Below are 14,104 nucleotides of genomic sequence, written 5' to 3'. Positions count from 1 at the left end.
GGACAGGTTATGAAGGCGGTGCCGAGTTGGAAGGTTGGAACAGGGATAAGGTGGGGGAAGGGGGAAAGAGGAAACTGGTGAAATCCACGTTGATACCATGGGGTTGGAGGGTCCTGAAGCAGAAGATGAGGCAGTCTTCCTCCAGGCGTCGGATGGTTAGGGAGTGGTGATGGAGAAGGCCCAGGACCTGAATTTCTTTGGTGGAGTGGGAGGGGCAGATGAACATTTCAGTTCCAACATTCCAACTTGGCACTGCCCTCATGACCTGTCCTACATGTCATTCTTCCTTCCAACCACCCTCCTCTCTGACCTATCACCATTACCCCAACCCCCATCTATGTATTGCACTCTCAGCTACCTCCCCCTCCAGCCCACTCCCTCCCATTTATCTCACCACCCCCTTGGCTCTCAGCTTCATTCCTGATGAAGGCCCGAAACGTCAATTCTCCTGCTCCTCGGATGCTGCCTGACCTGTGTTGTTCCAGCAACACACACTTGACTAGAGTGCTTTTACTTACATATGGCTACTGCATTCTTGACTGTCAATAAAGTCTGTGCTCTGAAAAGAGGAGCAGTTTTTAACCTTTGCTGACACAAAGTCAGGGACATGGCTTGTGGTGGTTGAGTTCAATTGATCGGATAGAATCATTGATAGCAGAAACTCATTATGAAATGATAAGTGACACTGAAAAGTGAACAAAAATTATACTTGCCATTATCAAGTTTGGACTTCACAGCAGGTGGAGAAACAGTGTCTGGAAGTTTATCAAGGACCAGCTCAGGATTAACTTTAGGATTAACAGACTTGAAGTTTTGTTATTAAATCAGCAACCCCAAGAGTTTGTTTATTGACCAGTTTATTGGAGAATGCCACATGACCAATAAGGTGGTACAACAACACAATGCTGACAGCAAGGAAAGGGTTAAGAATATACAGAAATGTAAACACTCAGTGAGGTTCCGATTCAACCAGGCAAAAGATACATTTCAGAAGATGACCAAGCTTTCCACACTGTTAATCTCATACACTGTGTTAATGGAAGAAGGTGATCAGAAGCTTTCATAACCATTAATATATTCTTTTTAATTCATTTGTGGGATGTGGACATTGCTCGCTGGCCAGCATTTATTACCCATCCCTAGTTGCCCTTCAGAAGGTGGAGATGAGCTGCCTTCTTGAACCTCTGCAAACCCCCGCAGACCATCTGCTGTGGGTTGACCCACAATGCCCTTAGGGAAGGAATTCCAAGATCTTGACCCAGTGACAATGAAGGAATATTTAAGTCAAGGTGGTGAAGGGCTTGGAGGGGAACTTGCAGGTGGTGGTATTCTGATGTATTTGCTTCCCTTGTCCCTCTAGGTGGAAGTGATTGTGAGTTTGTCAAGTGCTGTCTGAGGATCTTTGGCGAATCTCTGCAGTGCATCTTATGGATAGTACACACTGCTGCTCCTGAGCACCAGTGGTGGAGGGAGTTAATGTTTGTGGTTGGATTGCCAATCAAACGGGCTGCTTTGTCCTGGGTGGTGTCAAATTACCTCATGTAGTTGGAGCTGCACCCATCCAGGTAAGTGGGGAATATTCCGTCTCACCCTTGACTTGTGCCTTGTTGATGGCGGACAGGCTTTGGGGAATCACGAGGTGTGTATTATTCTCTCCAAGGTTCCACACACGGCAACTGGTGTCAGCGCACCAATTCTGATATTGGCTTCCAGAAGTTGCTGTTGCACATGGACCTCAGAGGCCCATGGGATCAGAAGGAATGCTGAAGCTGAGTTACTCACTGCAAGATTCCGCCCTGCTCTTGTAGCTTCAGTATTTATACAGCTAATCAAGTTCAGTTTCTGGTCAATGGTGCTCATCTGTTGACTAGTGTGCTGTTAAAGGTTTGAGTTAGAAGGGGCAGATGGAGTTTAATTCAGATAAATGTGAGGTGCTGCATTTTGAGAAAGTAAATCTTAGCAGGACTTATACACTTAATGGTAAGATCCTAGGGAGTGTTGCTGAACAAAGAGACTTTGGAGTGCAGGTTCATAGCTCCTTGAAAGTGGAGTCGCAGGTAGATCGAATAGTGAAGAAGGCATTTGGTATGCTTCCCTTTATTGGTCTGAGTATTGAGTGCAGGAGTTGGGAGGTCATGTTGCGGCTAAACAGGACATTGGTTAGGCCACTGCTGGAATATTACGTGCAATTCTGGTCTCCTTCCTATTGGAAACATGTTGTGAAACTTGAAAGGGATCAGAAAAGATTTACAGAAATGTATAGGACATTCAACAACTGGTGAGTGCATGTGAGGCATGCCAAACATATCAAACATCCACATGATGTTTCATCCACTTCTTGAATGAAAGTAGCAACAGACCTATTTACAGTGCATGGGTAAGATTACAGCCTTGTGATGAATTACTTCTCCAGATTTCCTGTTGTTCAACAATTTAGCAACACAAGAGTGCAACAGGACACTGACAGTGCACTATTCTTGTTTATTCAGTGTCCCAGATCAGATAGTGTCTGACAATGGACTCCAGTAAACTGGCAAACTGTTTCAAGATAGGGGTACTGAGGGGTGACCCATATCACATTGTCACTCCATGCTCAAAAAATATAGCAGGACATATGAAAAGTATTTCTAAATTAATGAGCATTTAGTTCTGCAACACAGCAAGATTTTCATATGTAATTTTAATGCAACCCCAGTGGAGAAGGGAATTACCATCCCTCATGAAAGAAATGCTCGGGAGGCAATTGCAAATGACATTTCCCAGCAGCCAGTAATCTGAGATACACAGCTGAAGTTCTGAGACACAGGACATTTTTCTTCAATTATAAATTTGATGGGAGAGGCACACAGTGTATGAGCAGGTAGAGAACGACCAGAATTGGGAGAACAATGCTTGTTAGAAATACTTGAGGTCCAGAAAAGGTTTCTAGAAGTGCAACCATTCCGTGTCATATGAACTCAACACTGATCATGATGCTACATTGGCTGGTTTCTGTTCCTTTGCAATGTATGGCACATCGATCATGCATGAAGAGGAAAGAAATCTTGAAGATGATTGTTTAGTGACAGTGAGTGACAGAACCCAGCAGCAAGGCAATCAATTTGTCAAACATGTGCAACAGGGAATTAATACTTATCCAGCTGGATTTATGATTACCAGATCAAGGCAATCATCAAACCTCCAAAGCCTTAAACTGAAGCTTGAAATGTTAGATTTTTAAACTCTGTTCTCCTTATTTGCCTGTTTTAAAAAATTGACAGCACACACTTAATGTACAACCATGTATTTCCGTTTGGGATGAGGTTTTATCAACAGAAAAAGGGAAGAACGTTGTGTTATGTTGCACTGTCATAACCTTTTAAGAGACCTGCCCATGCTAATATCAGCATTTTAAAGCATATGAACCAGAGGTATAAAGATCTCATAATCCAACTTAGCTTGGTTCACTTGAAGCATAACGTTCACACTGAAAACCTGTTTCTCTGTTGTAACATGTCCGGTTTAATATTAAGTTGTTCTGTTTGTGCCTGCGAATGTAATGTTTGTATATCACAGTTAACTTAAGGTCTGTTGGAGTCTTGAACACCTCAGTACTCCCAGATTTGTATGTTAAGGGAGATAACATAAACATTGGTGCATTAGTTAAAACACCCAGCTAAAGACAAAGCCCAATCCAAACTGCTACAATCTAAGTCATGTGAGTACATCCACAGTGTTGTAAAGAAGGAACGTCCAAGAAAAAGCAAACGTATTGCAATATTATTTCCAAGTCAGGTTGATGTAAGCCTTTGGAGGTAACCTAAAGGTGATGATGATCCCATCCATCTCTTGATCTTGACTTTCCTGTTGGTAAAGCTCATGGGTTGCAAGGACCCTTGTTGAATAGCTACAATGTCTCTTGTGAATGACACATGCTGCTGCTGTGCACGAGTGATGGAGGGGGTATAGATGGGATACCAATTAAGCCAGCTGCTTTGTCCTGGATGATGTTGAGCTTGAGTGTTGTTGGAGCTTCATCCATCCAGGCAAATGCAGAATATTCCTTCACAGTTCAGACCTGTGCAGTGTAAATTATGTAGGCTTTGGGGAGTCAGGAGATGAGTTACCCACCACAACATTTCCAGCCTTTCATTTGCTTTGTAGTGTTTGTGGTGTTCCAGTTAAAGCTCTGGCCAATGTGCTCAATGATAATAAAGCTATTGAATGTAAAAGGGAGTTGGCTAGTTTCTCATAAGTGACGGGTAATATTTACCTCACATATCATACCAAGCATGACTGTTGTCAATGTCTTTTCACATGCTACAGACTGTTCCAGCACCTTGAAGTGGTCAATGGTAACATTGTGTAATCATCAAACATATCTTCACTTCTGACCTTACATTGGAAGGAAAGGCATTAATGTGTAGCTGTAGTCATAGAGTCATAGAGCAAATCGATACCCATATTGTTGGCCTGAGGAACTCCTGCTGAGATAATTGGCATTCAATAATGCAACCATTTTCCTTTGTGCTTTTATAATTCAAAGCAGCAGAGAGTTTTCCCCCTGATTCTCATTGACTTCATTTTCACTAGGTCTCGTTGATTAGTCAAATACTGCCATGATATCAAGAGTAGTCACTTTTGCCTCATCTCTGGAATTCAGCTGTTCTGTCCATGTTTGTTACAAAAATTGTAATAGTATTAGGAGCCACATGGTTCTGACTGAGCATCTTGAGTATAATATTCAAACTAAGTGTTGCTTGATAGTACTGTCAATGACACCTTCCAGCACTTTGCTATTGATTGACAATAGGTTTATGGGGTAATAATTAGTTAGATTGGATTTGCACTGTATTTTATATGAAGGACATAGCTTGGAAGGTTTCCATTGTCATGTAATAGTCAGTGTTGTAGCTGTACGTGGACAACTGGACTGAGAGCACCAATAGGTCTAACACACAAGTCTCCAGCTGGGATATTATCAGGTCCCATAGCCTTTTCTGTATCCAGTGTCTTCAGCCACTTCTTGATATCAAGTGTGAATCTAATTGACGGAAGACAATCTTTTATGATCCTGGAGAGCTCAGGAGGAGGCTGAGATAGACCATCCACTCTGAAGTTCTGGCTGAAGATTGTTGCAAATTCTTTAGCCTTATCTTTTGTACATTGGTGAGGACAAGGTCAACAAAGTTCTTCCTTATCACCAGCTGCTGCAGAATAGTCTGTGAGAAATCTTTTCAGGACTCAGCTGGCTTGGTCAGGAGTAATATTATGGCACTGTTAATGATGGGCATTGAAGTTCCCTACCAAAGTACATTGTGCACCCTTGCTACTCTCAATGTTTTAACATGGAGGAGTACTGATTCATCAGCCAAGGAAGTCCAATATGGGGGAATCATCAGGGGAGTTCCTTTTTCACTTTTTGACTTGATGCTACAAGACGACATAAGTTCTGCCAGTATTCTGGATTGCCAGGGCAACTCCCATTTGACTGCCTCCACTACCACCTCTGGTGGCTCTGTGTGCGAATGGTGATGCTGGTATCTGGGACATCCACCAAATGGAATGATTCTGTGAATAGACTATTTTGTTCTATTGCTTGACTAGTCTGTGGGACAACTGTCCCAGTTCTGATACAAAGATGTTAGCCAGGAAGACCAGGTTGTAGTTTGGAGAAAGTGAGGACTGCAGATTCTGGAAATTGGAGTCTAAAAGCATAGCACTGGAAAAAACACAGCAGGTCAGGCAGCATTCGAAGAGCAGGAGAATTGACGTTTTGGGCATAAGCCTTTCATCAGGAACTTTGTAATAATGGCTGGTCAGTATGTTGTTTTCAGTGCCTAGAGAATTCATAGTAATCCTTTTACTTTCAGTCTTATTTTACCTTTTCCTGACAGCTGGAGACAACTGAGTGACTTGCAAGACAAATTGAGAGAGCAGTTACAAGTTAACCACATTGCTGTGGGTGTGGAATCGCTCGTTAGCCAGACTAAGTAAAGGTGGCAGATTTCCTTCCCTAAAGTACATAAATGAATTAGATGGCTTTGTTGACAATTCATGGTCACCATTACTGAGACCAGTTTTTATTTTAGGTATGTATAAAGTAAGTGGAATTTACCTTACAAGTCGCTGCAGTGGGATGAATTCATGTTTCTAAAAGAGGATTGCTAGCTCAGAAACATAATCACAACGCAACCATTCCCCGCTGTGTCGTTCCCAAATGTATTTCTTCCTGCTGTAATATTCTGTGGTGTATAACTCTTAAATGTACTGTTGCATGCCCTATTACTCCCATACCTATTATTACCTGCTGTATTGTCCCCTGCTGTATCCCTCCCAGATGCATTATTCCCTGCTGACTTCCTCTGAGTTTCCATCAAATGTATTGTTTGTTCTCTGCTGTATTACTCTGAGTAAGTGTTCCCTGATGTATTACAGCCTGCTGCATGGTATGCGTACATGATAAAGTGCTGTACAACTTTGCAATTTCCTTTTTTTATTTGAAGGTCTTTATCACAATAAAAGGTCTTGTGCACGAAGCAGAAAACAAGTTATTTAATTTACACAGTGCATGATGAACATGAAGACACATGTACAAGATTAGCCAGTTTTGTATAAATTGGATTTTTTTTTAAAAAGTCTCCTACAAAATAATGAACACTTAGAACCAACATCCAGAGAAAGGGAGTTTGATTCAATGTCAGTTACTGGATCAAAATGTATTGAGAAGAGAAATTAAGAGATATTAATGGCATTGTCAGGGAAAAAGCTGTTTGTATCCCTCCAGTAATGGCAGTTTATGTTAAATAAGAATGCAATGATAATGCATGGAGTAGGCCTGTGAGATGAGTGACGTCCTACTCTGTCAGGCCGCCAAAAGAATTCTGACTAATGTGAAGATCTGATGTGGGCATCTTCCTGGTTCTTATCTGGTATTGTTCTGTTAGTCCATCCCTGGGAAACATGCACAGCAATGTGGATTTCAAACACCATAAATCCTTGCAGAGTCATTCTTCACTGACAAATGTATCCACTACCTCTGCAGTTATCTTCTCCTCTGCTCACCCTTGCCATAATGGAGCTTTAGTTTATGGATTTTTTTCATTGCCTGGAGGTAATGTTGAAAAGTGTAGCACAGACACAGAAACAAATTGAGAAATGGTTGGTAGGTAACCACAAGGCCAAAGGATGTAGGAACTGAAGCAAGCCATTCAGCTCATCAACACTGTTCTGCCATTCGATGAGATCATCATGGCTGATCTGATAATCTCCAACTCTACTTCCCTGCCTATTCCTTTGATTCTCTTACTAATTAAAAATCTGTCCATCTCAGCCTTAACAACTCAGCTTTTACAGCTCTCTGTGGCAAGGAATTCCACAGATTCACTCCAATCTGAGAGAAGAATTTGCTTTTCAGCCCTGTCCTACCTGGCTGAACCCTTGCTCAGAGGTTATGCCCTCTGACTCTTGACAAGAAGAAACAACATCTCCACTTTGAACCTATCAAGCCTCCTACAAATTTTATACATTACATACAAGGTCATGGCTCATTCTTCTAAACTCTAATAAGTTCAAACCTACTCCCAGAAACTCCCTCCATACCCAGAATCAACCATGAACCTTTTCTGGACTGCCTCCAATACCAAGATATCTTTCCTTAGATAAAGGGATCAAACTGTTCACAGTATTCCAGCTATGGTCTAAATAACTAAAACAAGATGCCCCATTTTTATTCTCCGTTCCCTTTGAAATAAAGGCTATTATTCCATTTGCTTTCCTTATTGCCTGCTGAACTTGTACACTAGCTTGTTGTGCTTCATGCCGAAGGACCTCCAAATGCCTCTGGGCAGCAATTTTCTGCAGTTTTTCTTTATTTAAATAAAATGCACAACTTCACATTTTCCCACATTATATTCCATTTGCCAAGTTTTTGCCCACTCACTTAACCTTATCAAATGTCCCACTGTAGATTGTATCATCCTCACCATTTATCATGTTATTGTGTATTTTACAAACTTAGTGATGTTCCATTTACTTTTCTCATCCAAGTCACTAATATATATTATTGTGACCCCAGCCATAGTCCCTATGGTGCTCCACCATTTACAGATTGCTAGCCAGAAAGTTCCCTCGAAAGTCTCTGTCTTCTGTTGGTTAGCTAATCATCTATCTGTGCTAATATATTGCCTCCAACACCACAGGCTGTTATCTTATGAGGTAACTTGCTGCATTGTTACATTGTTTCTCTTGGCTCCCTTGAAAGCTTTTGTGGTCCAGTGGTAGTGTCCCTACCACTGAGGCAGAAGACCAGGGTAAAATGTCACCTGTTCTGGATGTGTGTAATAACATCTCCGAACACATTGATTAGAAAATATTTGTCTATTCTGCTTGTTACCTCCTTAAAGAAGTCTAATAAACTTATCAGGATGAAGCCATGTTGACTTTGCTTGATTATATTTTGTATTTCTAAATTTCAGCTATTACATCCTTTATAATGGACTGTAATAATTTCCCAATAACAAATGTTTAGCTAACTATCTGTAGTTATTTGTTTTGTGTCCCTTCTCATTGCTGAATAAGGGCATTACATTGGCAGTTTTCAAACCCTCTGTGACTCTCCAGAATCTAAGAATCTTAGAAGATTATCATTAGTGCATCCATTTTCTCTGTAGCTACTTCCTTTTAACATCAATACAACTCATTGGTTCCAGGAAAAGTATCGGTTTTCATATCCCTAGTACTATCTGTTGTGATAGTCATTCTGTTTATGTTCTGTCCCTTTTAACTCCTTGATTATTTAGTATTTTTGGAATGTTATTAGTGTCCCCCACCACAACGACTGATGTCAAATACTTATTCACTTCCCTCCACCATTTCCTGACTCTCTATAATTATTTCCCACTGCCTCATTCTTAAGGCCAGTCTCAGGTGTGAAATAAATACTAATTGCAGGAGGGGGATGTCTGAGGTGGTGGAAATTGGAAAATTATGAAGAAAACAAACATGTCAAAATCAAAGATTATGCACTAACTTCATCAAAAGAAAGTGATAGGAGAAACCGGAGTACATGAAAATGAGCTTTAATTATAGACAATTTGATTAAACAGTAACAAAGAAAACTGAGGGACAGAGAGGTTGAAGATTACAAAGAGATCATGATCAACTGGGTCAATGAACTGAGGAGTGGAAGATGAAGTTTAATTTGGATAAATGTGAGGTATTTTGGTAAAACAAACAAGGACAGGACTTATACAATTAATGGGAGGTCTCTGGGTTGAGCTGTAGAACAGAGATTGAGGAGTTTGAAATTTGCCTTCATTGCTGAGGCCTTTGAGTGTATGAGTTGGGATGTAATGTTGAGGTTGTACAGGATATTGGAAAAGCCTCTTCTAGAGTACCGGGTACAGTTCTAAATCACACAATACCAGGTTATAGTCCAATAGGTTTAATTGGAAGCACACTAGCTTTCAGAACATCGCTCCTTCATCAGGTGGTAAGGAGCGATGCTCTGAAAGCTAGTGCTTCCAATTAAACCTGTTGGACTATAACCTGGTGTTGTGTGATATTCAACTTTGTACACCCCAGTCCAACACCGGCATCTCCAAATCATGTGTACAGTTCTGGTTGCCTTGCTAAAGGAAGGATGTTATTAAATTGGAGAGGGTTCAGAAAAGATTTACCAGAATGTTGCCAGGGATAGAAGGTTTGATAAAGATACACTGGGATTTTTTTTTCACTGGAGCATAAAAGGTTGAGGGGTGACCTTTTACAGAGGATTAGAAAATCATGAGGGGCGTAGGTAAGGTGAATAGAAAGGGTCTTTTCCCTAGAGTAGGGGACTTCAAGACTAAGAGGCATTTTTTAAGGTGAGGAGAAAGATTTGAAAAGGACATATGGGACAACTTTTTTTACACTGAGAGTGGCTCATATGTGGCATGAACTGCCAGAGGAAGTGGTGGATGCAGATACGTTTACAACATTTACAAGACATTTGGATAAGTACATGAATAGGAAAGGGTTGGAGGGAGATGGACCAAATGCAAGCAGGTGGGGCCAATTTAGTTTGGGAACATGGTTGGCATGGACTAGTTGGACCAAAGGATCTGTTTCCATGCTGTATGACTCTATGAAAAGTTAGATGTAAGAGTGGTTTCAAATATTAAATGTGTGTTTGTTCATGAGTCAGAGATGTAAAAGGAAAATATCTTTTCTTTCTATTGCAGTTCAGGATGTCCCAAAGTGCTTTAGAAACCAATGGAAGGTGCAAGTCTACATTGAGTAGAAAAGCTTCTGGGAGAAAAAGATCACTAAAAGAATAGCAAACCAAGTTCTAGCCTTCATTTCTAAAGTGGTAGATTCGTAAAGTAGATAAATTATGCTAAACCTGTCTTAAACCTTGGTTAAATGACACGGATTACTGCATGAAGTTCTGATTGCTTGAATATAGAAAGCATATAGAGGCACTGGAAAGTTCATGAAGACTGACATAGATGATAGCAAAAATGTATGAGTTTACATGTCAGGAAAGTATTGAGAGGTTAAACCTCTTTTCTCTTGAGTACAGAAAGCTAAAGATTGATTTACCAGAGGTCTTTAAAATTATGGAAGGTTTTGGTTGAGTGGATACAGAGAAAACGTTTCCTCTTGTGTAAAAATGCAGACTAGTGACTATCAATAAAAGATCATCACCAGGAAATCCTATAGGAAATTTAGAAAAAAACTTCTAAGAACACGACCACAGGGCATTATTAAAGAAAATAATGCAGATGCATTGTAGGGGAAGGTAGGCAATATGTCAGAGATAAGGAATAGGGAGGTACAATTATAAGGTTAGATGAGGAAAGATGGGAGATCAACATTGGAATGGACTCATTGGGCTTAATGAAATAAAGTGAAATATCAATATCATTTTATGCTCAATCTCTGATCAATCCATAATGTTCTAACTCAGGAATTTATGTCACTCAGTGAACCACAGCAAATATTTGGAGAGATGTTATAGCATGGGCCAGGAATTTTCTCAGAAATAAATAATACTGTGAGGAAATTAGATTGACAGGAAAATATTTTATGATCTGTTAGTCACACTGGTGCATGGTTAAAGAACACTTCCTGTGTGGTTAGGATTGGGAATATAAAAGCAAGGCAGCAAAGGAAGGTTTGCAGTAACTTAATACCTTTAATAGCTCAGCTTTGGAAGGAAGTTAATATCACATTTAAGAGTTCTGCAGAGTCAAATTAAATTTGAAATGTAACTAATCATTTAATCCTCAAGCCTGCCTTTGTCCTTCTAGATGTCAAAGTGAATGTAGCCACCTCATCAGAGCACATTTGCTTTTTACATTCTCAATACACTGCAAATTGATTGTTTGTAATATGCAGGACTTGAGAGAAAAAGTAATTTAGAAAGTCCCTTCCACAGCTGACGTACAATCTCCCCTGTCATAGACCTGACCCACTGACTGAAACTCCTTCTGCACACCATGTAAAATAATTTGTCTGATTATCTGTTAACCATTTTCATGCATTCTATGTAGACCGGAAGATAATTGAATAGACTACCACCAAGAATACTAATAGCTGCTTTTTATATGTCTTTAGAAGCTTGATGCCCAAGACGCTGGATGGTCAGATCACCATGGAGAAAACACCCAGTTACTTTGTTACCAGGGAGGCACCAAAGCGAATCTTCTCGATGGCAAAAGGCACTAAACTCATCGTAGTGGTCAGGAACCCAGTGACGAGAGCCATTTCAGACTATACCCAGACACTGTCCAAGAAACCGGAGATTCCGACCTTTGAGGTTCTAGCGTTCAAGAACCGGACCCTGGGCCTGATTGATGCCTCTTGGAGTGCAATCCGCATTGGAATCTACGCCTTGCACCTGGAGAACTGGCTCCAGTTCTTTCCCCTCTCCCAGATCCATTTTGTCAGTGGGGAGAGGCTCATCATCGACCCGGCTGGAGAAATGGGCAAAGTGCAGGACTTTCTGGGCCTCAAGAGGATCGTCACTGACAAGCACTTTTATTTCAACAAAACCAAGGGCTTTCCTTGCCTGAAGAAACCAGAGAGCAGCAGCACGCCGAGGTGCCTCGGCAAATCAAAAGGAAGGACTCATGTCCAAATAGACCAAGATGTAATTGAGCAGTTGAAGGAGTTTTACAGATCATATAATATTAAATTTTATCAAATGGTGGGACATGACTTTCGATGGGACTAACCACTAACATCCCACAAATTGAGGAAAAAAAGGAGAAAATTTATATACGTCTTCCATATTAGAGGACTTAACACATTCAAAATGATAGCCTGTCTGGCACACAACAGGCAAGCTGTTCCAGAGCTCAAAGCTGACACCCTGAGGTTGAACTGTGAGCTAAAGATCCTCCTCCGTAATTCATCAGAGTTTAGGTCAATCCTGGGAAAAGCAAGGCAAACCACTGGGGCACCTCCTAAGGAAGCCACTGGGGAAATGAGGGTCAGTTATGGATGCAATCACTGGGAGACCAGAGCCAACCACAAGATTTACACACTGGGGTACCTTGGACCAGCCATCACTTTGGTCCACTACTGAGGCAGTGTAGTGGCATCAGTCCAAATGATGTGTGTTTTTTTTTTAAGTGAAATGTGTCGTATTGTACCGATATCGTTGGCATCTGAAATATTGCCATTGAAACCAATTGGAACTCTAAGATTCACCTGCGCTCTAAAACAAACAGACGCTCACCCCATTATAGCATAAAACAAAGAATCCAATAAAAATCCTTCTGCAGCATGTATCATGGTTGAAGGAGTGATTGAATGTAGAGACCTATGCTTCTCTCCCTTTATTGATTTCCTCTTCCATAGTTTATTTTATTGCAATCGTTAATCTCTCTTTTCTAATCCCCGTGGGTGTTTCAGTTGTCACAGGCTTATTTAGCATGGATTTATCAGCATTGCCCCAACTTATAGAGAGGATCTATTGCTATATGATATCATAGTGTACATTATTGTTTGTTCGTTCTCAGTATGCGGCCCAGCTAATGTCCTTAATGTCCTCAGCCTATCCCACAAGTAGACTGAGACTTAAACAATTCAAGGTGTCTGTAGAACAGCATGCAAAGGTGAACCATGTTGGTGAGGGACTTGGAATCATTAACAGGCCCAGCCTGGTCAGGACAGCATTTCATTCCTGAGGCAACATCAGTGAAACAGTTGAAGTTTTTACAATGATACAACAGTTTCATGGTCACTTTTACTGAGGCCAGCATTCCATTCTCGAACTCTCAACTGCCCATGGTAGAGTTTGAAATTAAAAGGTAGAATTTAACTTAGGGTACTCATGTAAAATGGGCAACAAGGAAAGGTAGAGCAATGTTGATATTTTTGAATAAAACTGTGCAGGGATGTTATTACACATTGTGGAGCAGATGGGACTTGAAAGCAGAACTCCTGACTCAGGTAGGGAAGCTACCACTGTGCTACAACAGCCCAACTAAGAAGACGTATAATAGGAGGCTAATCAATATAACTTGTTTTATAGTATCATTCAAAGTCCAAATTACTGCTACATTCTGTAGATTACAAGTTTAATAACATAATGATTACACTATACAGTAATACCCATCCTTGGCACAGAAGTTCTTTTCAGTTAGCTTTGAATCCTCCTTATTTTTCTACTCCGCTCCATTTCTCACTGGACAGGCAATTTAGTTGCCTCAAACTGGTTTAAGGGGTAATTTAGGTGATACATTTTGTTTAACTGACTGCCCTGTCCTCACAATGGGACCCTATATTTTATTATAAGCAAGTATAAGGAATTAGTCACTGTGGGTAATTCACAGAAACTCAGCAGTCAATTTGTCAGAGAAAAATAATGGCACATATTTCTGTTCTAAAAGAAGGGATACGTTGCTAGTCAAAGGAATGGCTGTGTCACGCTAGATTGTCCAAATCTACAGAAAAACAGATTCATGTTGTAGAATTGTGCCTATCAGTTGGATCATGGAGGACCCTTTCACTGCGTTATATGTAAAGATCAGCATTGATGCCTCATGGTGACTGTGTGGGTTACATCCGAAATGTCGACTTCCCCACCTGCTGATGCTGCCTGGCCTGCTGTGTTCTTTCAGCCTCCTGCCTG

At 40.8% G+C, this 14,104-nt stretch overlaps 1 protein-coding gene across 1 annotated transcript in view; it reads left to right on the top strand.

Moving 5' to 3' along the window:
- The window catches only part of LOC140464450 (heparan sulfate glucosamine 3-O-sulfotransferase 2-like), a 73,140-nt gene extending 59,668 nt beyond the window's left edge, over positions 1-13,472 (top strand). The window contains exon 2 of the mRNA XM_072559510.1: positions 11,581-13,472. Within this exon, the coding sequence (XP_072415611.1) occupies positions 11,581-12,199 (619 nt within the window). The 3' untranslated portion in view covers positions 12,200-13,472. The remainder of the gene's footprint in view (positions 1-11,580) is intronic.
- The last annotated feature ends 632 nt before the right edge of the window (positions 13,473-14,104 follow it).

Source organism: Chiloscyllium punctatum, chromosome 40 (assembly GCF_047496795.1).
Source record: "Chiloscyllium punctatum isolate Juve2018m chromosome 40, sChiPun1.3, whole genome shotgun sequence".
Classification (NCBI taxonomy): domain Eukaryota; kingdom Metazoa; phylum Chordata; class Chondrichthyes; order Orectolobiformes; family Hemiscylliidae; genus Chiloscyllium; species Chiloscyllium punctatum.
The sequence above is the reverse complement of the archived record's forward strand: the minus strand, read 5'-3'. Positions and strand labels throughout refer to the sequence as shown.